This window comes from Pseudomyrmex gracilis, unplaced genomic scaffold (assembly GCF_002006095.1).
Source record: "Pseudomyrmex gracilis isolate BER0280 unplaced genomic scaffold, ASM200609v1 scaffold_0, whole genome shotgun sequence".
Classification (NCBI taxonomy): Eukaryota; Metazoa; Arthropoda; class Insecta; order Hymenoptera; family Formicidae; genus Pseudomyrmex; species Pseudomyrmex gracilis.
Genome location: NW_018020584.1, coordinates 178074 through 205750, shown reverse-complemented (window position 1 = coordinate 205750; position 27677 = coordinate 178074). Strand labels below are relative to the sequence as shown.

The window sequence follows — 27677 nt, the reverse complement described above, 5'->3', positions numbered from 1 at the left end:
AAACCATATCTTTCATTTTCGATTTTTAATTCACGTAGTCCGGGAACTTTCCGGACAAACTGTGTATATGTATATATATATACAATATACACATACACTGAATATATATAATAATTTTCAATAAACAATGTGTATGAATTCATCATTTATGTGTAAGAATTCATTATTTGTCGCAAAATACAATATGTACAACATATATGTGATTTATATATAATTTAAACTAATATATAAATTATATAACAACAGATTTTTTCGAGTGTACAAGTGAACTAAGTGTTGATATCTTTCGGTATCAGAAGCATCAATAGTCCATTCTTAATTGAAAGATTTCGCAAAGGTGAGAAGAACTGAGGTGAACGTTTCGCTCTAATCGTTTCTCGCAAACGGTAACTGCCGCGTGCTCGCGATGTCGCTAACCACGTGACAGCACATAGACTATCGAACGTTCAAGGTCTTTTATCGGCAATAACCCGCGATAATGCCGACACAAAATAGTCGGTACTTTCCTCAGCGGTAGCAAGTGATTATTCACAGCAAAGTACTCAATTTTTTAATTTTGCCAATAATCATTGTTTTATTTCTATAGCATTATTAGACATTCGATTCAGTGTTACATTATGTTATAACAAATGACAACAATTTTTGATCGAAAACCATTCACTTTTACAGAAGAAAAATATGCACCATATGCATACTTTACCACATTTTTTAGAAAAAAAGTACACAAGTTTATAAAAGCGCTGCGTTGTGAAATTTCAAAGTTACATAGCAATTTTGCGGTATGAGACTTATAATTAAGAGAAACAGTATTCCTAAAGTATTCTTTTTATTTATGCGCTACTTTTGTATTATTTATTTAATACCTATTTATGCACACGCACATTATTGGAGCAAAGCTCAAGTTAATGCAATGAATCTAATCAACGTTTTCTGATTGTACATTTTGTATTTGTTATGATTATTAACTGTTTTATTCAATATAAACCAACATGTGCACATAGATACGTTAAAGGAAATAAGAGGGAAAGCAAAATGTTTTTCGATTACAACACATTTAAAGCTGACAAAAATGTCGTGCTTTACGAAAACATAAATCTTAATCCCCAGACTGGACTCATCGTCTTCGTCTTTTTCGTCATCATCGCCGTTGTCGCGTTGTCGCCGTGTTACGCCGTATTCGCTCCTCACCCTATCCGCGGCGATTCGTAGACACGCACGCACGAGCGTCGGTTACGTGTGCACCACGGCCGCTTTTATCGCGGCACGCACGCACACATATACAAACGCGCGCGCGTCTATGTACACTGGTATGTGTGCGTGCGTGCACATACGAGATTACGCACGCATATATGTCGCTTCGGCCCCGGTACAGCGCCACCCCGAATACCGGATGTGACGACACTCACGCACTTGGCCCGACGCACTCTGAGATATCTCTCCCTGCTCTTCCACCCCCGGCCTCTCTTTCGCGTTCTCAGTCGGTTGGAGCGGAGCGGAGCGGCACGACGTGAACGCGTCTTTTCCCTCCCCGCGACTCTTCTTACGGCCCGCCGTCGTCGACCCGCTATTTACTCACGCAGTTCCGGCGATGGCCACCGCGCGGCGTTAGCGCTCGCAACAGTTCGCTTGCGTCGCATTTCTTTAGGGCCGGTTCGTCAACGCGTGAGCGCGCGATATGGCGCGCGGCTTTTGCGCTCGCGGCACAGTCCCACGCGGTTTCTCGCGCGTGTCTACTACTATTACTCGCCGCGTACTACGTACTACGTTACAAATCACCGTCGTCGCTTTCGCACGCGCGCGTGCGCTTCTTCCGTTTACCATCTCCTTCTTCCTTCCTTTAGCATCTTGAGTTTGTAACTCGTGCCAGTTCGCGAGCGACGCAGTTCCGCGACGCGTTCAACAATGCAACGACGGACGACGACGAGGATGACGATTTTATCGAGTCGTTGCTCCGCAGCGAAGATACGTGATATATGCGAGCGAGTGGGAAAGAGGAAAGAGAAAACAAGATATACAGTTCGCGGCCATTTTAACCGCGTGGTACGCTAAGCCGGTATAATACGAGAGAGGTCACGGCGGTTTGGTGTGTGTGCCCAGCACTGTCGTCGCTACCTTCATCATCATCCATCGTCGTCATCGTCGTCGTCGTCGTCGTCGTCGTCGCCGTCGCCGCCGCCGCCGCTGCCGCCGCCGCCGCCGCCGTCGCCGTCGCTCTCTCAAGTCGACTTGAACTGCGTCTGCTGCGCGCCTCGCTTCTGCGCACGCGAGCTAGTCGTGTACGTATCGCGCATTAACCGCACGTCGTGTTGCGTTTATTCGTCGATTGCCCGTTCACACTCGTCCAAGTAAGCGATCAAGTGAAAACGACGGAAAACATCACGCGACATGGATCGGCTACGTACTTTGTTGTCATTCGTTCGAAAGAACCGCGTTTGTTGGTGGAAATCGGAGTTTGTAAGTATCGCTTCCAACAGAGAACGGCTGCTTCGATTACGCGATGTGATATCTTAAACAATATACGCGTGACACGCCGATCGCGACGCGAGCACAAAGTAACCGAAGTGATACACGATGAAAGAAACTATTTTGTGGAGAGTATCGTTATCTGATAGAAGACGATCGAGGAACAAGAGACGAATATGGAGAACGTGTGACAAAGGTGAGAAAAAAGTGCGCCCATTCGACCACATGAGTGACGCGAATACAAACGAGACTGCGGTTCGCCCGCGCGTCAGCGAGCAAGTTGTTTGCACGAGACGCGCTTAGAAAATGTGCGAAAGCGAACGCCCGAGCGGACGACTGCAAAGTTTTCCGCGCGACGCACAGGCGAACCGCGTGACACGGAATCTGCGCAGTAGGTCTCGGCGTGCGCCGCGAAACCCCGCGGCGTGCGAATGTCGTCGTCAGCGGCGCCGCGGGCTTGTCGCTACGACAGAGATGCATCGTCGACGAAGAGAGACGTATGCGTATGAAAGAGGAGCAGCCTTTGAAGAATCACGAACGAGACTATAAGTTCTTAGCTACCGATTGTCGCGACTGAAACTTTAGATTTGTCTCTCTCTTCAGCTGTGTTTCGTTGCAGTTTCTGCATATAAAAATAGTAGTAATGTGTTTTTGTGCACTCGGAGGTAAAAATAACGGTAAAATCAAAATGATTTTAAGCTGCGCCTTTTTACTTGAAACTTAATTGCCGTTTTATGTTTGATCGTACTTCTTAAATATGAATTCTATAAAAAGACAAAAAATCATTTTGAAAGAATCGTCGATGAATCAATATTGCTGTGGTTAGATTAAATTTTCATGAACTCGTGTGTGATTATGATGATTTTGACACGCGATAATAATATGTAAGCCAAACGTCAAATACGTTTGTGACCTTTGTCATTTTGCTTTGAAATTCCATTTCGCAATCTAGCGCGCGCGCATCAAGTAGAATACGAACGCGTGAAAATCGAGCACAATCGAACACTATTTATTTTTCTCCGTGCCACGTCACAAAGTACATTAATACGCTTTTTTTGTTTTTTTTTATTCCTACAAAGTCTTTCCATCTTGAACGATTAATCCTTGTACACCTGTCCGGATTTCTCGATATATTTTAGGCACTTTTAGACGCGCACCTACAAAGACCCTTATGACATTACTGTCGCAAATGACGTGGGCGATGTGGTGACGCTTATATAATACTCGATAAGACGGATAACGATAAGCGTCATTGTCGTCATCGTCGTCGTTGTAGTAGTAATAGTAGTAGTAGTAGTAGTAGTAGTAGTAATAGTAGTAGTAGTAGTAGTAGTAGTAAGTAGTAGTAATAGTACTAGTACTAGTACTAGTAGTAGTAATAGTAGCCGTAGCCGTCTTCGTCTTCGTCTTCGAGCGCGCGCGGTTCCTAGCGGAAAATAGAGAGCGGCGCCTCTCTATTTTCGACATGCGAGTTACACTCACTGTCGTCCCTCGTCGTGATGCGACGCGTTGTTGCGCGTCCGAAAATGCGGCCGAACCGATAAAAATGTCACGAGGTGACGAGCGCGGCTCACCGCGCTTTCCGATCAGCCGTGAAAATAAGCGCTATTCTCACGACATTGCGGTTTCTTTTGTCCAGACTGCAAAATTATCTCAAAAGACGCCACATTAAAAAGCTTTCTTCCAAATGCTCGAAATGTCCCTTATGCGATATCCACTTTTTTATTTCTTGGTTGAGTTTCTGTAATGTGTTTGAGGAATTTTGCATTTTTGTTTTTTTCGTTCTTTCTCCACAAGAAATAAACACGTTTGTTCTGTTTTGACACTAGACCATTTGATCGTTATGTAAATGTACTTAAAAAATAATTTCTGAAATGTTTACACACTACGATATCAGGCACATCTCCAGTTAACTTTAGAATTTGTTCAAAGCGATTAATTATATCACAAAAATGAAGCTTTAGATAAAATGTGAAAATGTGATAAAATCTGTTTAAAATTGAATCAAGATTTTGTCATCTACTTACAAGTTATTTAATTTACAAGTTTCTTTTAAAACCATACATACATTTCAGAGATAGAATATATTTGATTAAAAACTTTAATGTCTTGACATCTCTTCGGGAGATGTGAAGCATGTTTGCTGTCTAACTTAATTAAAGTTTTTTCAAATGTTTTAAACTCGCCGTGAGATTTGTAACAATTTATGCACTAAATCATAAATACTCATTAACGTAAACATTAAAAACTTGTTGTGTCACAGTGTATTAAATACTAAGTATGTAATCAAACAGACATAACCTGAAACAAAATAACATAATTCTGCTCAGACACAAGGGGTTAGAGAACGTAAACGCACACAAGCCTAAAAGATACAGTTAAATAGGACAGTTCTCTAGCTGGTCGCCGGTTCTGTTGGCTCACTTGTTCGGTATTCGTGGTATTTGAAAATCGGCCGTTTCGAGCGCGCGTCTCATTTGGCTGCTACAGACCGTCGCCGCCGACGCCGCGCCGTTGTCCGCGCGAGACTCCAGACACATGATTCGACGGTATCCGACACTCACTAATGCGGCAATGATGGCAAGGTAAAAGATGGTGGAGAATTTTGTAACTTGTTAATGCCGAAGATAAAAGACAGTGTTGCTATCGTTGCGCAGATAAAACGCATCACAAAATAGCTGCGCAGCGACACTGCATCATTGTTCAAGCGTTAACGAGTTAAAGAATAGACCTTCCGGAGAGAACTCGTTGAGCTCTCGACGTCCTCCGGTCGTTCAAGGACGCGATTCAGGCGTTCCAAGAAGGTAAAGTCGCGCGTTTGCGAAATAACGATGTTCTCCTTGAAAATTGGGACGAAGAATCATCGATCTCTCTATCCTTCTGTATTTTTCTCTACCATCTTCTCCCCCGTCACGGATCCTAAAATCCGCGAAATGCTTTGCTGCTTTTATAGAGAGAGGACAAGGTTAGGATGTGAGACATCCGTTACATGTGCTGACATAAAACTGGACGTTTAATTCACATTTGCGTCCGTTACACGTTCATCATGTGTACATCTGTCATTTTGTGTATATACATATATGTATATATTTCAGTGATAAACATTTGAATTGCGTGAAACCGTACAAACATCCTTTCTTTTAGTTCCAAAACTATTTTTTTCAAATGTCGGGATAAATAACAATCTCGGACTTGATCTGGAAGTTCTTTGTCTTCACATTTGTCCTCGTTTTTTTATCCGGAACAGTTTTGGCAAAATTGAATCTGTAGACTATCGTCGTCGCGTCAGGTCTTGAAAATCGGCCTCGATAACGCGCTTGAAAGCAGACCGTGACTCATCGACTTGCGACGCGACGCGACGCGAGAACGAATCATTCTCGGCGTGATGCCGAGATTCATTGCTTCGCGGAGCGACACTACATTCTCCGCGGGCAAAGTTACGCACAGCTGCAGTAGACGATCACTTTACGTCGGCAAAACCGAACTTCGCGCCGGCTTTGCGAAATCAATTTGTGAATCTTTTCACTTGCTCGTATTACCTCGAATCGCGAAATTTGAAGCTTTCCTTATTATCAAGAACAAACTACTTCGCGAGAGAGACGAATGTTAGCGGTGGGGATCTCAGGCTTGGCATGGCGGCGAAACGGGCAAAATGGCGACGCGATGGAAAACACGTGAGTGATCTTGAAGCGTCGGCGGTCTCGAGAAGCGTCAGCGATTATTACCTGTGACTTTCAAGCTAAACCAATCACATTGCAAATGGAAGATCTAAACTATTGCTTCATACGATCTTAATCACGATAATCTTTGAATCGAGATAAGGAATGCTTGAAATATACCATTAATTTTTGACTCACGTAGATATATGAAGTTTAAAGTTACAATGTAATTTCCGAAAAATCATCGGCAACTTTTGAGTTATAGTAGTTCGTACAATTTTGTCCTGTTAATATTAACACAAAAAATAACATATTTAAAAAAAAAGTATTAATAATAAATCACCATCTTGCAAATATATCGATTATTTTGTTATATTATTTTTATATATTTTACAAAATCTTAGTAAAAGTTACAAATTACTTATCATAAAATTTGCAAAACTTATTCAGAAATTTTGCAGTGAATTATTTTGGATAGTATATAAAGGATTAAATTTATTTCGGAAAGTATTGTAGAATGTTTAACTCATTTCTTTGTCTTTTATTTCTTCTATTTTTGTTTTTTTTTTTTAAGAATCAGATCAATATTCTCAGGGAAAATTTTATGAGTTGTTTTTAATTTGATGTGCACATGTTGCACATAATACGTACGCGCATCTTTTTATAACGTGCATCGACCGGTCGGAGGGTTTAAAGAAAACTAGTATGCGACCGTTAACGTACAAAGTTTTATCGATTTTTATTTCGAACTTTATGGTGCTTCTCGAAGCTTCAAAACGAAAGAGAAACGAATTCAATAATCTGACTAAAAAAAACAATCGTGTAAAAACTTTCTTTACTTAATTATTAAAATTCTTATAAAATACTAATCGGGGTAACAAAATTGAGAATAGCAATAAATATTTACCTTACATTTTTTTTATTTTACTTAAAGTTAAGTGCTCAACATTTTGATTGAACATCGAATAGTACGAAAATTATATTCCAAGTACAATAAAGAAAAATCGAAATTAACTGCGTTTAAATATCAGATATGCGAGAAAATATAAATAAATATAAAAAAGACGGAACACGTAATGTGATAAAAGCACGCATGTTTTGAGAAACGTTAAATAATGAAAGAACAAAAAACAATTTTAAATATGTATTGAATTATTTTAAAATCAGCAATTATATATGTTTGATTTAATGTCGCATACACATCGTGGTTAAAGAAATGGCAATCTTAACAATAGCGGCAGATTTTAAAGATAGTCCGATCGGAACTGGTTGCTTCGTTCTTAGATAACTCGTAGCAACCCGTTGTCGGACGTAGGGAAGGGTAACGATATTATGCGCTTAAGGGCGAATGCGAAAGGGGTGTGTCCGAGACCGGTGGACGTCGGAAGCTGTAATGGAACTTGATGGATGCTTTCGCGGAAAAGTCAGTGCGGCTAAAGTAAATTAGCACCCGGTAGAGGAAGTAAAATTGTAATATGCCGTCGAAACGGGTCGCTCTACTGTAACAAACGACTCTATCGTGATTTCTTCGATCGGCCTAAGTGTTCTTCTAACATAAAGGATGAATTTTCTTCTCGTCCTTCAAATTATTCTCAAGTATATGTGATCTATTCCAAGTATATTCTAAAATATACGCATTCTATTATGAATTATAAATAATTGTTAGCAAAGTTTGAAGAAAGAAACATAAAGCACCTTAAATTTTCTCTTCTGCAGGGATTTTTATTTCCTTTTTGTTTTACATTTTTTATTTCCATTATCTCACATTAAAGAAAATCTAACAATTGCTCTGTAATTATTTGCGTTGATGATTCGGGTAACTTCGATATTACCGAAAATTACGTGCTTATATTTTGCTGTACTCTAGTCTTTATTATCTTTTTACACATCCCAAAATGATCGCTAAACTTTTGATATCCTTTGTAGTAGTTGTTTTACGTAAAATACGATTGCACTGCTTATTATTCTGATGAATTAATTAAACTGACAATGATTTTGTTAATAATAACAATAAAAAACTGAAATCAACACTAATATAACATAAAGGTACATATCAAAATGATTGCACGCATTATCTTTACATCTCTTTTTTTTTTTTTTTTTTTATCTATGCAGCATAAAACCCGACGCAGCTCAAATCTCATTACCCTACAAAAAAAAACTTGTCAAAATTTAACTATGTTGTTGACTGCGGAAGATTGGCGTTTTAAAATTTTTCAAATACTCGAGCGAAAACGTACAATCGCGCGAGAGGAGAGTAGACGGAAAGAGAGAGGGTTTGTTTTGGTGCGTGACTCTTGTGTTTCGTGCCAGGTACATATACACGCAATCACGCGTAATATGTACATATTACGTACGCAAAATATTCGTGCACGCGTCCCACCTGCGTCTGTACTCTTTGTACGGAAGATAGAGTACCGATAGCCTCGTGTCCATCCTGGTCGGTCGTGATTTAGGGGTCGCTATGGTGCCGCGATTCAGAAACAAGGGTTAGGTCGTCGACCTACCCTGCTCTGGCTCTTCCTCTCTTAATTGCGTAAGTAATCATTTGGCTTGACGGACATTTTCCCGCCGCTCGGAATCTCCTGAGCGCTTAGCGCGCGTGCTATGTATTGAGGAGCGTTTGAATTAACAAAATGGCGGTCAGTACAGCGGTTCTAGTACAGTACACAAAGTACACAAATGATACAAATAACAAAGTTTGTTATTACACATTAATAGAGCAACAGTAAGTAAACAATACATTAATTTTTTTATAAATATTGTTAGATGTCAGATAACTTATATGTAAAAATAACTATTGTTTTTTCTTCGAATATTATTAATGTGTGTATATACATATCTTAACATATCTGCTGAATTATTCTTCATTAATCAGAAATAACTGAAAAAACTCGAATGAAAAAAAATTTTTATCGCAATTAAAGCAAATTTTTAAGCGATTTGTAAAACTACATGAATCTTGAATTTAATCACGCACATTTATATAAATGCAGATTGACATGCATTTCATTATTTATAAAATACTACGATAAAATTTCGCAAAGTTAAAGCATTTTAAACTTATTGTTATTTCTAAGATGTTTATCAAGTTGTGTCATCTTGATTCTGCTGTTTAAAACTCACCTGGAGAATTAAAGTTGAGTATTTCGTGTAAATTTACATTGAATATCAAAATTGTAAATAATGTACTAAATAATGCACTTTGAACTGTGCAACTGAACTGTGTGATTAAAATCAAGCACCTCTTAACTTATCTAATATATAAAAATTGTTACTTTTAGTTAATTTTTTGTTTTAGTGTATCGAACTTACTGATTGATTTGCGCAGCAGTCGATTCTAAGCGGAAGATTATGTTTAGATTTTTTCTGAAAATTAATTCGCGTCTGCACTTAATATCGTTACGTTATCAGGGATACCGGGTGTTATCGAGCAACCATAGAATGAGCGACGGCGGCGCCATAAACTTGGCTGAGAAACTGTACGGTTCTACGAAGTCTGGCCAAAAATAGGCAACCGAGATCACGAGAGCTCGCTTCCTGCTCGCTTTCTGCTTTCCGCCGTTCGTCTGCTGCATACCACCGTTCACCGATTCCCCGTGTTTTTGTTACCAAGATATCAAACAGGAATGTCGATACAATTATTGGCGTAATAAAGTTCCTTCTCTGAGAGGTATTCGAGAGATCACACGCGACAATTTTGTATTTTTACGATAACATAACCTTGCAATTGTTCCGATTACTGAGAAGTATTAAAAAGTAAGTATAGCGGCTAATCTTTGGGAGAGAGTAAAACGTCTGGGAAATGTTGAAACTTGTTTAATAGCGCTTTTGGCAGGAATGTGCCAAAAAAAATGTGAAAAAAAGTGTATTCGCTAGTTTAAACAGTGAAGGTTTAGTTCCAAAACATGAATTTTTGAATCAATATGGATTCTTCAATCTACGATTTATCTACTTTAAGAAGTTTTGCTTTTATTAACACATTGTCTTTATTAGTCTCTTTTCTTGGATAAACTCGATTTGCATACAATACCATGCAGGTTTTATAGCGGTATCGTACTTTTACGCGAGAACCGTGACGATAAAGTTTAGATTATATATTGTCCGAATACAATTGGCGATTATATGACGTCGGTAGTAATTGCAAAGTTATAAATCATATCTGCATACCTAATGTTTATTTGGCCGTGACAAAAATGTCTGGAGATGATTTTGCGTTTTGTTTTGCCGCTTTCGAATTTGGCGCGCCTTACGCAGCGTATTAATGGCGGTTGCGCGGCAGTCTATGTTGTAGAGTCTTTTTGCTGTTTTTTTCTGCGTTATTAGACTACAACATAGTTAAACTGTTTTATACATGTACGCAATTGAATAAAATATACTCAAAGTGCAATATGTTTATTTTTAAACAATATTAAAATTTATATTGTATGTATATAATCGGTACTTATTTAATTAAATTTTCTTTCTGTTTCTCTTGTTATTTTTTAATATTATTGTGATTAATAAACATTTCATTATTATTTAATAAATTATATATTTGTTTTAGAAATCAGGAGTTAATCAGAGTTTTTGACAATCGTTAACTATTATATCGTTATTCTCCGAAAATTGATCGATTTGTTATAACTTTTTAATGCTTCTCATTAATCACAATCGCACGATTATGTTATCGTAAAAATAGAAAATTGTTGCGTGCGATCTCCCGAATACTTCTTAGAGAAAGAACTTCATTACGCCGATAATTTGTAAAAGTTTAACTTTTGATGATCGTTAACTATGTTTGCTGAAAGATTGTATCTCATCGTGTGTATGTCGAAAACTGATAGATTAATATAATTTGTTTTTTTATATTAATAAAAAGCGTTTTTGAGCAGTTTTTAGATATTAAAATAATTTTTATTGTGAATTAGATAGTACTTTTTATAAGTTTCGCTACTAATTAGTTGTAAGACACATCTCTCATCTCGTTCTGAAAGAGAGAGCAACCTCGACGCGTAAGCGACCACGGCGGAAGCGAAGTTATCGACGCGTCGCTCGCACTTTGAAATGGAAACAAACTTTCACGGTGGAAGCAACAAGTAATTACTTTAAAGAAAATTGAATTATCCAAACGCACGGCACAATGCCCGGACAGCCACTCCCTTAAAGCGCACTCGCGCCTCCGCGTGTAATCGAATTCTCAGCAGTCTCCGGTGTCTAATCGAGAAACGCTCGCGTCCGCCAAAACGCGAACGGCAATAGAAAAGCGCAAGAAGAGAAGGAATGGAAAACTCTGCTTTGTCTCACTCAGCCGCCTCATTCGATTCTTAGTACATGGGACTTGGCAGAATGTCTCGCAATATCTCTCGTCACAGATGTTAGTTGATCTGTTTTTTTCTTGATCTTCTTTAATCCTGATCCCGAACTTTTTGTTTTTTGGCACCCAAAAAGTAAACCACAATACCTCCTTATTTTGTTTCATTGTAAAATATTTAAAAAATTATTGCAAAATATTGGTTAAGAGAAATAATTTAAGAAATGAAATAAGATCTTAATCGTCGCTTTTAACTTTTTACGATAATTAATCGTGACAGAAATATAATCTATGCAAATGTTCTCTTGTATGTGTGTATTTATACAAACTTACGCAGATTTTAGAAGTTAAAATATTTAAAACTTTTCTATCTTTTAGATATATGTTATTGATGTGTTCACTCTACTACATGAATATACGATGTTTCCAGCCGCGAAAGTCGGTTCTTCTCGCGATTGTTCGCCACCTTCTCTTTCTATGTGGGGTGACCTAACCCTCGCTATCCACCCTTTGAACTCTTAAGGGTGCACTCGATGCTTCGGAAAGATGCTCCCGAACGCTCAATGAGGCCAATACCGCGAGAGTGCGGCTCTTAACGAGGTTACAAGATACGACTCTCTCTGTCGTTCCCTCCGCTTTTCTCCGATCGCACATTCCTGACCCCCCTATTCCGGTACGGCATGGGCCCAACAAAACGCTTTTTCGAGCACAGGGGGCCGGAGTAGAGTTAGCTGGAGAAGGGGGAGAGGGTGGTTGATTTGGGCGCGAAATTGCCCGACAAAATCAAATTTCATTTCGCCGGAGGCGTGTCTGGACAATCGAGCAGCCAAGTGGCCAACGGCCAATCTGACTATCTCGTCAACCAATTTTGCCGGTGATTACTTTACTCGCTGCTCTCTCGTTCGCCGGGGGCGTACGCAGCGCCGTCGTCGTCGTCGTCGTCGTCGTCGTCGTCGTCGTCGTCGAGAGCAGTAGGTGTTTTCCTCGCGTTCTTAACTTACGCCGCGCAAACGCGCGGGCGGATTCACTCGTGAAATCCGCTTTCGAGAGAATATCCTCCTACGCGTTCGCGTCAAACATGTTTAACCCCTTGCTGCTTGCGTCAACGGTGGGAGTATCTACTGTTATTGGAGGTTATAATTTTTCACATAAATAACAAAGCGTTATTATAGTTAGCGATATTTATAGACGACATTGCTTCTCAATTTTTGTCTTGCATAAGAAACGCGTTGAAACAAATCTAAGTTATTTAAAGTGATAGATGTTTACAACCAATTTTTTTTTGATGAATTGATATATTCCTTCTGCTATAAACAAGTAAGATAGTCTCAACCATTCTTGGAATTTTCTTCCGTTTTGCGGAATAATAATTTTTTTTAAATATATTTATTGTAACAATCTTTTTTATGCACAATAATCTTTTTTCTAAGCACAAGAGATAAAATAATTAGACAACGATTAAAACAGTATTAGGAAATAATTATTACATTAGCATATCTTCTTATAAATATATTAAAACTTTTACATGCATAAGACACTATGCAATATTAAACATTAACACATTAGCACATTAAGCGCTACGTCGGTCCTTGAGAACCGACACTAGACTTTTGTTTAGGCGACGCGGCGCGCGAAAAGTCGAACAAAATCGACTCCGCATTGAACGTGTTAAACTCTACACTTTTTTCTTAATAATTGTGATTTTTGTAGTATTATAAATATTGTAAGCAAATCCATTAATTCTGATAACATGGGGCGTATGCGATCCACGCGGCTTAAACGGAAAGTCATCGAAAATCGATCCGATACGGAATGTGTTGAAAGTACTTGTTTGCATTATCCTCGGCAACAAACTTCAAGCGACTTTTGCTTCTATCTTCGTTCTATTCAACTTTGTTGCACTAATTTAAAAGTTGTAATTTTAAGATAAATTTTTATTTATTTTTGAAAACGTAACACGCGGTTTTGCCACAACGATCGTTTTTCAGATACATGTGTGCGAATGATAGCTTCTCATGCGAATCTAATCAGCGGAAAAATTTTGAGTTTTATGAAAAAGTAACATAAAAATGTTAAAAAAGAATATGCGTGTACGCGTACGTGATCGCCCGTATGCGAACGTGTTTGCGTGCTCGCACAAGGATCGTTCTAGTGAATTGTGCGCCGCGCGAACGAGTAAGCGTACGGTAGGAACAGGGAGAAAAAGACCCGAAGATCGGGTCCAAGTTTATAAGGGTTCCTGGAAGGGCGGCGACCTCCCTTGGTCTCCTTTCATCTGGACCGCGGCCTTCTCTCTTCTTGTTTAGTCTCTTCTCTTTTGCTGCTTCTCGGATCACGCGCGTCTTCGCTTTCTTCTTTCTCTCTCACCTCTTCCGTCTCTCGTTCTAGACATACGTCGCTACCCCTCGCCTTATTTTCTTTTCTTGAAGAGAGTAAAGATCTTGCAAACTTGTTGGAAGAAAAAATACATTTGGCAAAGTTTTGAAGAAAAGTTTTTTCATTCGGCATGAATTGTTGTCTATTATCTTGCGCGTGAACGGTTGCAATTTCGAAGCGCATCGAGATTGTCGCAAATGATATTAATAACAAAACATATGTGCGAAAGAAATTCTATTTCTATTTCATGTGTCTAATGGATTTACATTTATATTAATTTTCAATAAAATGTGTTTTTTTATTATTATGTTACTCATTGTAACCTCTTTGTTTCTCTTGTTCTAGGTAAGTTCCAAATGCGTGTTTTTGTCTGCAACTGTACGCTTTACACACTTTGTAAGTTTTAATATTCTCTTATTTATTTATTATCTCTAAAGCTTTTTTGCCTAACAGTGGGATATTTGATTTGCTTTTCTATTGCAAAAATCTGTGTGAAAGAAATGTAAACGTTTAGAAATGTAATCCGTTATTTCAACACTTGTTTATACGTAATTTCGCGATAGGTATGAAGTGAACTGTTGATCGGGAGGTTAAATGGCTTGGTAAAAACTTGATTCAAGTCGCGCTATTTGTCCGGTAGCCGTCACTATTAGTTGTCTGACCGCGCGCAACCACACCACGAAGGGCTCCTACGTTCATTGACGTCTTCCGACATGTCACGTCCGCGGTGAGAAGACCAAGAAGTGTGTTTCGCGCGGCGTGCTCGCGGCAACAGAAGAGCGGCCGAAACGGTTCTCGTCGACGCGATGCGCGTCGAATAAGGAAGCGAAACACCGTACGCAGATCTCGTTCCCGGCGAAGCCTACGACGCAGTTGCGCGTACCTACCACGGGAGCAACTGCGTCGTTCGAATAAATATAAGAGGAAGCGAGTGAGGAGACGGGTGCGCGGGAGGCTGAAGTAGCGATGAGGAGTTGAGAGGGACGAGAAGAGAACACGGAGGGTGGATGTACGGCGAGGAGAGCGAGACGAAACGAGTCGCGCACGTCTGTGAAAGTTACGGGCCGGTCACGTGATCTTACGTTCGTTCTCGCTCACGTATATCTTCGTGGTGTACGTGTGTATATGCGTGTATCAATCCTATACGCACTGTGTGTATGTGTGTGTATCTAGCCGCGCGCGTCATTGGTGGCGAAGAAGGCGAAAGAGAGAGTGAACCCAGTATAGTTGGATGTGAAGTAGAGAGAAAGAGAGAGAGGAAAGGTGGGTGAGAGGGGTGTGCGAGAAACGTTTTCCTCGGTTCCCACGGCGTACGACGCTTCTCTCTCTCTCTCTCTCTCTTTCCTTCCTTCCTTATTCACTCTCTCTTACTGTTTCTCACATCGCTGCGTCGCGTACACTCATGAACGCGCGCGCGTATGTGTGCGCATATGTGCGTCTATACACACGCTATGTTTCCCTCCATCGAAAGCTCAAGTGTCACAGAGTGGGATGAGGAAGAGAAAGAGGGGAAGGCCACCGTCGCCGATGGACCGCCTGAGATGCTGCATGAATCTCCCGAGAAGATAGAGACAGCGCGATCTCTGTCTTTTCATAAGTATACGACGAGAAAGATGCGTGCAAACGAAAGGAGAGGAAAGAATTTTTAAATAAATATGATAAACCAATTTTGAGCTGGTTCTCATCGGTATATGTATTGGTAAAGGTATATCCATAATTGACATGTAAAACTCTTGAGAAGTTGAGAAAAATTCCAGTCTTTCCGTTTATAGATAGTATTATATGAAGTATTTTGGAGTTATATCTTAAGATTAATTGGAGTGTCTCATATAATGCGACTCAAAAGTAACGCGTGTAAACTCGCGGGAGACTTTATTTATACGTTGTTTTATTGTTAGAGACATTTGACAGTATATACAATTTGCCAGCTTTCTTTGTCAGATTGCGCATTACACGCACGAAACAAGTGTGTGCTTCACCATCGTCAAGGTACGCGCGCTCGTGACCCTGCCTCCTATCAACGCGATCACGAGATCGAGCACTGTGACCGAGAGTCCAGGTCGCAGTCGCGCTGGACGGAAACCCACGTGATTTGAATACTGGGTTGCGCTGCGATTCTCTCTTCGAGACTAGTTCACGGCACGGTATTCGGGATTAATATTTCTCGACGAGTACAGTATCCGCGAGGGGGTATCCTACGCCAAACATTTCCCTTTCCGTTCGCGTCCATCTTCTCTTGTTTCTCCTGTTCCTTCTTGCACTGCTCCTCTACTCTTTCTCTCTTCTCGCTCTCTCGCTGCTCATTCGCTCTCTTCCGAAATCGCCGCCGTTGCATTGACGGCATTCTCTCACGTACCAGTCGCTCGCGTTGCGCTCGTCGTTCTGGGTAACGAGAGAAAGATTAACGAACGGAAAGAGAGAACGGACGACTTAGTGTTTCCAATGAAAATAACGCTTTCGAAGAAATCTCGAAACACAAATCGATCGATCGACGAGGTGAGGTTATTGACCTGTTCAAAACTCTAACAAACAGTGGATAATGAACTGTCATTTATCAGTGTCGATTCGAGATGAATAAAACTTTTTGTTATATACATCGACTAAAAAAAGTTTCCATTTTCTTTAACTTAAGAGAAAAGGCAGAATCTATATCTCAAAAGAGATATATAGAAAAAAAAAACATGTTTTATATGTGATGGCGAATAATTACGAGATTTTGAATATTTTAAATTTTCTCTATCAGATTTTTATTTTAAGATCACTCAAATTATTTCGGGTTTATTCGGTATAAATTGATTGAAATAATTCCATCGCAAATTTCATTGAATTTATCGCAATATGTTTAAGTTAAAACGATCGACAATTTCTCTTGACAAAAATTTTTATTGTTTTTTTTTAGCAATTTTTATATAGCTTCAGATATAAATTTAAAGCTTTAATAAGCTTCTTATCTAATCCTCTCACGGCTCATGCTGAGAGAACACATCACCGAGCGAGCGATTGATCTCGGAGATACACAGTCGGCGACTGCTTACGCTAAAATTCCAACAGAGTAGCGCGTGTTTTTGACCTCACGGTGTCTCAGAAACTTCCAAAAGAAAGTAGCTTCAGGGACGCGGTGGAATTTCGAAGAACGGAGCGGGAATGTATAAGAGAAAAGGAGACAGAAAAGTGGCGAGAAGAGAAAAGAGTATAGCAAAACATAGCAGAACAGAACAGAGCAGAACAGAACAGAGCAGAGCAGAGCAGAGCAGAGCAGAGCAGAGCTAGAGCAAAGCAGAGCAAAGTAGAGCAGAGCTAGAGCAAAGCAGAGCAAAGTAGAGCAGAGCAGAACAGAGTAGAGCAGAGCGGAGCAGAGATCAGCGTGACCGCTCTGCACGGCGCGGTGCGAGAAAAAGAGAAGGATGGACTAGAAGGAGAGAAGCGTGGCAATGGGCGGTGTGGTACCGGTGATGATGGTGGGGTGGCTGTCGTTTGTTTCCTGGTGTTCTTGCTGCATAGTCGGATGCTCTCTCAAGAGTGTACCTACCTACTCGCTCTCTCGTAGCAAAAGGGCAGCACACCTTGGCTGGCCATTGGCTCTTTTCTTCGTCTTTGTCCTTCCTTTTCACGCAAAAAGATTCCTTTCTCTCTCTCTCCCCCTCTCTCTCTCTCTCTCTCTCTCTCTCTCTCTCTCTCTCTGTTCTCTCTTTCTCTTTTTTCTATTTCTCTGTTTCTCGTCGGCGGGGTTCTCCGGTGTTCCACATAAATACACAAATACCCTGACATAGGGACCGACGCGCGTATATACCGGACCACGGTCGCATTCCACGACACCCGCCCCTCTTTCTCCACCACCTCTCCCGCCGTCTTCTCTACACCTTCGCCTCTTTACCGTCCGAACGCGTCTCCTTCGTTCGTCTACTCTACTCTCCTGTATCACCATCGTGCGCCTGGTAAGGCCCATCTTCGAGACTTCTCGCGGTTCTCTCAAAAGATCTCTTCCCTCTCTATCTTCCTTCTTCTCCTTCCGCACATCTTCGATCTGATGAGTAAGCTTTATTTCTCTTTTCGCAAGGGACTTTTTTTGTCCTTCGTACGCGGCGCCATCAGATGCTTTCGTAGATCGCTTCTTTCTCGCAGATTCCCAAAGGGAGTCTCTCTTTCTCTTTCTTTTCATGATTTTTCTCTCGTGTTTCTGCCTTCTTTTCGTTATGTACTCTATTTCAACGTCATTTGGCATTTCTCTTTCTCTTTATTCGATTATTTTTTACTTTATTCTGCATTTTCTTTTCGTCTTTACAGTTTCTATTGTAGTCGTTTTTTTCTTTCTTATCTTTTCTCAACATCTTCCTTTCCTTTCTTTTTTTCTTAACATCTTTTGTTTTCCTTATTGTATAACGTCTTTCTTTTCTTCGTCTTTGTTTACATCTAGTATCCGTTTATTTCATTTTTTTCTTTGTTTTTATTCTTTTTTATTCTAATTGCTTGAACTTGTTTCTTGATGTGCGCACATGAGCGTACATCTGCACGCAACGAGAGTGGGAATTTTTGTTTACTTCGCTTCTCTCGTTTCTTTAAATTCCCGTCTTTTCAATCATTTTCTTTCTTTTTTCTTCACCAAAAAAGTCACGAATCATCACCGTTCTTCAATAGATATCTGTTTGTCTAAACTGCTTTTTTAATTTTTATTTATAATATTTACAACTTCCGCGCTTCACTATTTCTCATTTGTGACCAAAAACTATTTATTAATCCGCAAAGTTGCACGTCAACTTCTGAAATTTCTGGTTCGATAAATATCTAGCAAAGCTGAGTTGATTGGTAGGATAATTTTTTGTTGGAATAATAGAATAGAAATGTGAACTAGAATTTTCATTTTATTTTTGCCTAATGTAACATTTCTTACAGTTTCATCCACATAAAGCTACAATTTTTTTATAAGTGTTTTGTAAATAATCAGAAAAAATTAAGCACGAAAGAAATATTCAAACATTTTTTTTTTCTGTGTCAGTCACATTCAACAATTCTCGAAAGTGTAAATTAACCGATAGGAACTAAAAGACTATATCTCTGTGGTTCACATTTCTTTTTCATGTTCAAACCTTCGATAATTGCGCGACACGCACAACTTTAGGTCCTTGTTCCTTTATCAGATTTGGCCTCAGCGTTTTTATCTACGTTCTCACGCTCGGATTTTGAAGAAGGAAATATTAAGTTTCAGCCGACGTTTACGTCTTTTGGGCGCCGCGCCGGTACGCGTACTTTTAGTGCCACTGCACTTATACACACATACGCGCGCGCACTCGCTCGTGTCCGTAAACGTGCTCGCTCCGTAAGAGTATGCAGTTATTCCCAGCATCTCGGGATTCTCTTCGGCACAACACGATGAGACACAGAAGAGGACGAAAGAGTGGATAAAAGACAGGCAGAAAGCAAGGCCTTCTCCTCCCACTCTCCTTCGAAGGAGATATATAGCAGCGAGCAACGAATGAGGTCCTTCTGAGAATCGGGCCACCGACACAGTGCCCGAAACACGCTCGTGCACACGAGGGACGAATGTTACTCCAGTCGGTTTTCTGCTTGATGACTACGAACGATCGACGATCCTATCTTTTTTTTCGGTTATTTTTTACGTCTGTCTCATTTTCTCTCTCTCTCTCTCTCACTCTCTCACTCTTTCTCTCTCTCTCTCTCTCTCTCTCTCTCTCTCTCTCTCTTTACGTGAGTAAATTGCTCGTAAGATTCGCCGGAATCGCATTTCAGTGTTAATTCTTTTACACTTCTATTTTACACTTCTTTTTTTATACTTCGAAATATATCGCGTATTCCGCGCGATATCTTGGCCGCGACTATCCACTTTACGATTCATACAGATAAGTGTGCGCGTGCGCGTTTGCTACTTATTCCTCGCAAAATATAACACAAGTGCATAAATTTTATTGCGCCAGGTTCTCGGCGAGAGAATAATCTCATGGTGGTCGTGAAACAACCTCAACAATAAGTCTTTTTTTATGTAACAAATATCATTTGTGTTACATACAAAATCACATTTATACCTACATTTTATTAAAATGTATTTTTAATGATAAAATTTAATACTGGAGAGAAATAATATAGAAAACCTAAGTTTGCTTTGGAATTTTTTTTATTACATACAAATTTTTTATGTTTAATTGACGTCTTTGACATTAACAGACAGATAAGTAATGTTCGGTGTCGAAATATCTTCTTGTTCATCCCTCTGAATAGTACGACAAAGAGCGACAAGAATAAGCAGTGAACCGCTTGGCGCCATGGCGCACACACACACACATTCTTTTTTCTCTCTTCATTCTCCGGGCCTTCCTCGCGGCAGTTCGGTATCTACAACTCACGTGACCATCTGCATTCTGTGTTTTCTGAATGACTAGGCTCGCAGACCAATCCGAATGAGACATAGAGAAGGCGAAAAGATGGCGAAGGAAGGAACTATAGAGAAGAAAAGAAAGGAGATGAACACATAGCATCTTTTCTAATACGGAGATTGCGTGCGTTCCTTGGCCTTTCTTAGGACTATAACTGAGATTTGAGTTTTTGAAGATGGCTTTACGCAATTCCGATCCTGTGACGATTTTTTCTTTTTTTTTGCTACGATTCTCGCGATCGTTCACTTCTTTATCAACGCAATCAGATCATATCTCAGCGGTCAAGATCGACGCAACGATTTTCCACTTATCATATAGAATTCACGTCGAAAAGTATTAAAGCATCAGAGCATCAGAATGGCAATCTCTCCTGTAATGATATTGCCGACACACAAAGATGATTGTTGTACATTTTTTTTTTATATGTATTTTCTTTTCTTTTTAATTTTTGTTGTATTGTCGCAATGTCTTTTATTGTTACAATATATTTAGAGAAAATAGTTTTTATTTTTTTCATGCACATACGTATAATTTCTTCTTAAGTACATTTAAATTTTTATAAATAGAAATACACTTTATATAAAAGAAGATATTAAAAAAGCAGTATTTAACACTTGCGATATATTCTGATTGCTAATTACCTCGATCGCAGCAATTAAATCATATATTCGCATAAGCAGTCCGTAAAAGTCGTGAATGTTTTCTTGCTATATAAAAGAACTGGTCTTTTTGGAGAATCGATATAGTTGGGTAGGTTAGGCTCTCTGGACCGTAGATTCCTAGAAAAACGTACGACCCATAAAAGTCTCGTCGCAGACGTATAGCGTGTGGGACGCGCGCAAAAGATAAAATACGTGTCGTCGTTCATACCGATCGTCTTAAAAGCGATAAGCAACTTCTGAGTATTGTTAACATACTTTCAATTTTTTTTCTCTGCACTGGTTTCATCTACATTTCTTCACAGAAATTGTATTGCTGTTGGGTTCGTGGGAAAGTTCGCGTAGGTAGGTTTTCTTTTTTAGGTAGTATAAGGGTGATCTTTTTCGAATAATCTTAAATATTGTGACTGTATGTGTTTGAGAGTCGCGCCTACGCAAACCCGAGGGTGGCAGGGTGCCACCGCGTGGGAAACTTGATGGTGCTTTGCTTTTTCTTATCCTTGATCGATCCTGTAGATGATTCCGAGATTCTCACGTCGTATTTGTGGACGAAGCGGCAAAGCGGAGTATCGACAATTTTTTCGTCGAAAGGCAAAAAATCATGATTTCTCTCACGTCTATTATAGTATTGTATTCTTGTACAACACATATAAAGTAATCACTGATTTTAACTTATTAACCATTAAAGTCTTTGTGTTTATTGCGTAGATTTTTATATATAATTTTAATTATTTATTACAAATACATACACCACACACATATATATTCGGCAAAACCTCGGAAATTGATCGTCGTTTTCAGTGCTTTTAGTTAACTTTATAATATAGTTTTATTCAAGTGTGTTTTATATTACGTCGTAGTAAGAATTTTGTTAGCGTTTGGCGAGAAACACGCGTGATGAGAAGAAACGATTCGAAATTCGACGATGAGAAATAAGAAAAGGAAGACAGAGTAAAAGAAGAAGAAGAAAGAGAAGGGGAGACAGAAGATCCTTGAGAGGAGAGAGAGATTCATCGATTCCGAGAAGCGTGGGGTAGGTCCTTTCATGAAAAAATGCGTCCATAAAGCGTACTGCAAAGCCTGGGAAAAGGGAAAAGAAGAGTTTTCTAGCTTGTAAGAGAAGAAGACGCAAATCGAATCAAACAGTATATGAGGAAAGAATAAAGTGGGAGAAGTAGATGCCACTGTTCAAAAGAGAAAGAAAAGATTAGAGAAAGCTGAAATGAAACGACGCTTGACTGAATTTATGTTAAACTCCGCGGAAACTTATTGTCGATTCTCATACGTTACGCAAACGATTCGTCTCGTTTTATTCGCTGCTACTTTTTTAGTTATCCCGTGACGACGATACAGTCACGGATAAGAAATAACGATCCGTGAAAAAGACGGGGCTGTGAATAGAAAAAAAGGGAGAATTAGTTGCGATTTTACACAAATTTTTAATTCACGTGAGAGATAATTCTCTCTCCAGAATCCATCTATTTTTTAACCGGAAGTTGTTCAAATTGAAGACTAAATTAAAGCGTATCACATAAAAAAATACGTATTATATGCCATATATGTATATAAAATAAAAAGATAAGTACAAGTTAAATCTGAGATTTGTTAAAAATCTGCGTTAAACAAATTGTTTTTTCTCGTGAATATTAGGTATACAATTTCGATAGTCAACTTATACTCGTTTACTGGCTCGTCTTGAAGAAAGACGAGTTGATTTGTTAAGCACGTCGCATACAAATGCGATCCCCGAAAACAGTTGCGGTATCTTGTTAACGCCGTACGCGAACGGCCGTCATAAAAAAAGTGAGAAACTCAAGAGAGTCTGGTCGTTTCTGATCGAGGACTCCGACATTCAGCGATTCTCAGAAGGCCCGGCAACGAAATACGAAGGTGCCGCTGTGACCTCGGGCAAATGGAGATTTCGTATGTCTTGACCTTCGTCAAGGGAGGAGCTCGAGAGCCGAGGCAGGGAATAGGCCTAGCGGCTCCCGCTAGGCCGACGATCTTTGGCGGTTCGGCTCGTCGAATAACTGCGAACCTCCTCGAATAAAGAATGATGTACATCAAGGTCTGATAGACCTCCACTATTTTTTTACGTTTTCGGCAAGACTGTCACATGAAATATTGTTCGCTCTCTATCGTACAAAGTTCAGTTCTGTTGAATAAAAATGTAGTATAAACGAATTATATGTTAGGACAAACGCGCAACAATGCGTTTATATGCAATAATTTATTAGTGTTTCGATGTGTTTGCAAGTACAGGTAACCCTCGTTTAATGCGGTACTTGAACAACGCGGGTTACAAGTTGTAGTGAAATAGAGTCCAACTCTGTTTTTTCAATATGCACGTTTCAATGTGCGAACCTCGTATTACGCGATTTATATAACGCAGCATTTCTGTGGAACGGAATATCCGCGTTATATGAGGGTTACCTGTATGTAGAAATAGTACAGTCTTATTTGTAGCTATGTAAAGTGGTAACCCATAGCTATTCTAAGGGGGTAAAAGAGACTGGATAAAAGAAGAAAGGGTTGAAGACGAAACTAAATAGAAGAAAAAGGAAGGAGAGGCTGATTGTGGAAGGTAAAGATAAAGGAATACAAGGCGGCACAGCCAAAGAGTAGAAGCTGTAAAAGGCGCTCTTCTCCCTCAAGCAGAAACAGTGAGAAAGCGAGTTGGAGAAAGAAACCAGCATCGTGTGCACGGAAAAGCAAAAAAAAACTTATAAAGTAGAAGAAAGAGAATACATACGACGAAAGAAGACGGAGAGAAGAGAAAACGCATGATGAAGAGAGAAAAAGAGCGAGTGATTAGAAGAGAAAAGGAAAGAAATGGAACGCAGCAGATCGCAGAAAAAAACGAAAGAGGGCGAACCGTGCGGTTTGAACTGTTTGGTATCTCGACCACGATCGCCAAGCTTCGGGGCCTTGTTGTGCTGTATCGGCCTAGAAGTCTCGAAGGTGAAATACACGGGGCTTCTTTCCGTCGAATCTAGTTATATATTATGTTATGATACTACGCTTTTAACGACCATGAGATGTTGATAATGGAGAGGCGACTCCTCCCGCTCTCTGTTTCTCTCGCTCCTTTGCCATTTCTCTATTATTATCAGCTCTGTTGTGAGCTTTGTCGCGAGAGAGATATCAGTCTAAAATAAAACCGGGCTTCTTTAGCGATAAAGATAAGATCAACAAAACCTATTTATGATTTTTCTAATTGTTAATTTTCTGCTGCTAAATAAGAAAAGATTCAGCGATTTTAATTTAATGCAGAAACTCGTTGAAATTTTTACTGTAAAAAAATATGAATTTTGTACAATTAATTTTTTAATTATTACAATGAATTTTGTAATTGTGTATGTATTGAGTGTTATTCTTATTGTTTTATTGTTTTTTTTTGGAAACAAAAACAAGTTTTCCGTTTTCAAAAATTTATTTGTATTCTTTTCTTCTGCCGTATCAGTTGACACGATTTTAAGGAACGAGTCGCGTGGCGACTCATCGTACATAAATGAACTCGCGCTTTGTTCGTTTTTCCAAGCGATATTCCAACACCACCACATTATAAATGTATATATTTTTTGCAATCGTACGCCTCTCTTTTTCTCCTGCGAGATGACGATCTATGATCCTGTATGTTGGCAAGGTAAACGGGTTTCTTTGCTCTCTTAATGCCGCTCGTCCGCGATAATTGGTGATCGGGCGTTTCTTTATGGACGCGCAACGAGAGGAAGAGAGAACGAGACGACGCACGTGCGTTGCTGTGATGAAAATAAAGAAGAAACGAAAGAATGAAATAAGCGACAAGAGAAGCACCCGAGGGCTTGGTAGGCGACGCCTAGTCTACTTCGAATATCCTCAATTCAAGACATTAGCATGTCGAATAAACGACAAAGCTCAAAGAACTCAGCGCGATTCTTTTGGAATCTCCGGTGATTACGCTTAAGAATACGCGCGTCTATCGCTCGCGAAAGAAACTTTTCTCACAAGCACTTTAACTAGAATCCTTGTTAGTTGAACACGCTTTCTTGCTGTTATTTCTATCTTCCAGAAAGACGGTCACTAATAATACACGAGCTAATTCAACCAAACTCTTCTGACGAGGCAGTGCAAATGCTACACAGTAAAACAGAAAATGTTAATTTTAATTTGAGTGAACCTCCTAGGACGTGTAAAAAATGTTAAAGAGTAACTGATTCGTTGTGTGTTATTTATTGACAAACTAGTAATGTTAAGTAATTGACATTTTACATTTATACTTGCTTTTTTTATTTTAAGTTTAATGTAAAAATAAAATAAGTAAAACCTACGTAGAGAATAATTACAATAACTCGAAAAAATACTTTTTAAAATACATTTCTTCCAAGTTATTGTAACTATTTTTTCATGTAGTTTTTAATTATTTTGTTATTTTATTTTTACATTACACTTCAAGTCAAAATAGTAAATATAAATGTAAAGTGTCAATTACTTAACGTTACTAGTTTATTAATAAGTAACACACGACGAATGAGTTACTTTAACATTTTATTTTCTTTGTCATGTCCCAGAAAGTTCACTCAAATTAAAATTAATATATTTTTTTTTTTTTTATTGTGTAAAGTTTATTATTTATTTATTTTGTTATTTTACATATAGTTTTTCATGATATAATACGAACTTTTTTGCAAATGTTTATGATAAGTATGTTTTCGAGTAATTAAGCCCAAAGAAATAGCTTCAAGAAGTTTTTACATATATTATATTTATATATCTATGGTTAAAATAGATTTATCTGAATCAACCTATTATTTGTCACAACTTGGAATTTATTTTTAGCAAATTGTTTTTAAATTGATTCAAGAATTTATAGAATATATATTGATTAAGCAGATGCACAGAGGTTTTGTTATCACTACATATCCTGTTCAGAAAAATTGTCAGAAAAGGAAGCGCGTAGAGTACGTCGTTAGTATGTCATGCATGGATTAGACGGCTTTTTGTGTAAAGAGTTAAGGAAAAAACGCTTTTGTAGAAATTCAACGAACGGCAGGGATAAACGATACCGTAGGTCCGGCACTGATCGCGCGCGGGTCGACGGGTTAGCACGGACATTCCACGGCCCACAGGTAGCATTAAAGGAATGCAGATAGGATGAATGAGGTGGTCCACGCCACTGTCGATGGATGCGGAATAGCACGAGAAAGGAAGAGAAATAGGGAGTGGGAACGCATGAAAAGAGGGAAAGAGATGGAAAGAGAGAGAGAGAGAAAGAGAGAGGCGAGCCTCACGTATTAAGGTGACAGAGAGAAATATTGTGAAGGAGAGCGTGAGAGAGACAGAGAAAGGGAAACCGAGGCGCATTCCACGTTACCACGATAATTAACGGCTATATTCCAACCTCATCCCACAGAGTGATCCTTCGGCGGACATAAGAAAGAGAAAGAGGAGAACAGCGAGAGAAAGAAGAGAGAGAGAGAGAGAGAGAGAGAGAGAGAGCAATAAAGAGAGAGAGAGAGAATAGAAACGATCACCAGAGAAGAGCATTTGAATAAAAGGCGCGAGTACACGAGTTTCCTTTAATCAACACATTCTTCCGCGGTAGCAGCATAGAGAGAACTTCCAAGCGCGCGCGACAGCGCGATAAGATTCCTCCGGCAGCATGTAATCGCGAACGGTTCGATTTATTCTTATTTATTATCGTTTCCTCCAATTAACATACAAGAGAAATCAATTTCGCGAAACTTCAAGTAGAATTTTAAAATCGTTCCTCGTAAATTCCTTGCTTCTATGTTGTTGACAATATTCTACGTCTAATATCAATGGCAACCGAATATAACATAGTGAAAAATCTGAAGAATAAAAACTCGAAAAGATATTAGATCGACATTTCGAACTATCTTGTATTTTTTCATATTCATCAATACAATCAATGTAAATCGTTGTATCTTATAGTGCGTTCCGATATTCACTGTCAGTACTGAAAATCTATGGTACATTGACATAAAGTATAGATTTTTAGTATTGGCAGTGTCAAATATCGGTAGGCAGCTTTAGTTGCCAGAAACACAATAAAAACATTTTCTTTTGTATCCTTTCGAGGACAAGAAATCGCTGCATCTTGCTTCTGTCGAAACAGAACGATCGAATTACACGTGACCACGAAGAGTAACAGATACAAAGGCTATCGCTCTGTAAGCACTGGGTCACCGACTGATAAGGGTCGCGAGCATTATACGACAAAAAATGTCAAGCATACGATATTATTTGCGTAAAAAAATTAAGTGCTCATTCTTTATACAGATACGATACGGGTCCTACGGACGGAAGTGTCTTTTTTGATGAACATGACATTAAAAAGAAGCTTGTTGTTTTTGATAATCAATCGTTATGAATGACATGTTGCACTTTATTATTATTATTATTACTACTACTACTACTACTACTATTCGTCATCATCATTCATCATTATTAAAGCTACACTTTCTTTTGACAAATACGCATGTTCTTCATATATTAAAAATATTAGAGAAGAATTCTCTCTTTCAAATTTTAAATATCATACTTTACATGTACCGCACATAATTTCCCTCTCACTGTTGTTTTTCCTGCTGCCTTTGCGAGAAAAAGGTACACGCGATGCGTCATTGCCACATTCAAAGCTCCTTTCATTGAATGCGATGTATGAGTAAAGTTTACGATAACTATCACCTTGCCAATCTTTTCATTCTATATCGCACCCATAGTGATGTAATTTTTAAATAAAATGCAAATTGTTTTATCTTTTTATAAATTATCATATATCTTATATCTACTTGTGAAAAATATTCTCTATTTTAGTCTTCTTTATTGTTCTGTTTCT

The 27677-nt window shown here is 39.0% G+C and overlaps 1 protein-coding gene across 5 annotated transcripts in view; it reads left to right on the top strand.

The window, feature by feature from the left end:
- LOC109851612 (serine/threonine-protein phosphatase 4 regulatory subunit 1-like) overlaps positions 1–27677 on the top strand; it is a 136115-nt gene that overhangs the window by 54695 nt on the left and 53743 nt on the right. Inside the window, exon 1 of one of the 5 annotated variants that reach the window (XM_020422727.1) lies at positions 2215–2659. The exons of 3 other annotated variants lie outside the window; for them this stretch is intronic. In XM_020422727.1, the coding sequence (XP_020278316.1) occupies positions 2572–2659 (88 nt within the window). In that variant the 5' untranslated portion in view covers positions 2215–2571. Of the gene's footprint in view, positions 1–2214; positions 2660–27677 lie in introns of those variants that run through there. One more of the 5 variants, XM_020444436.1, reaches the window with a different exon arrangement.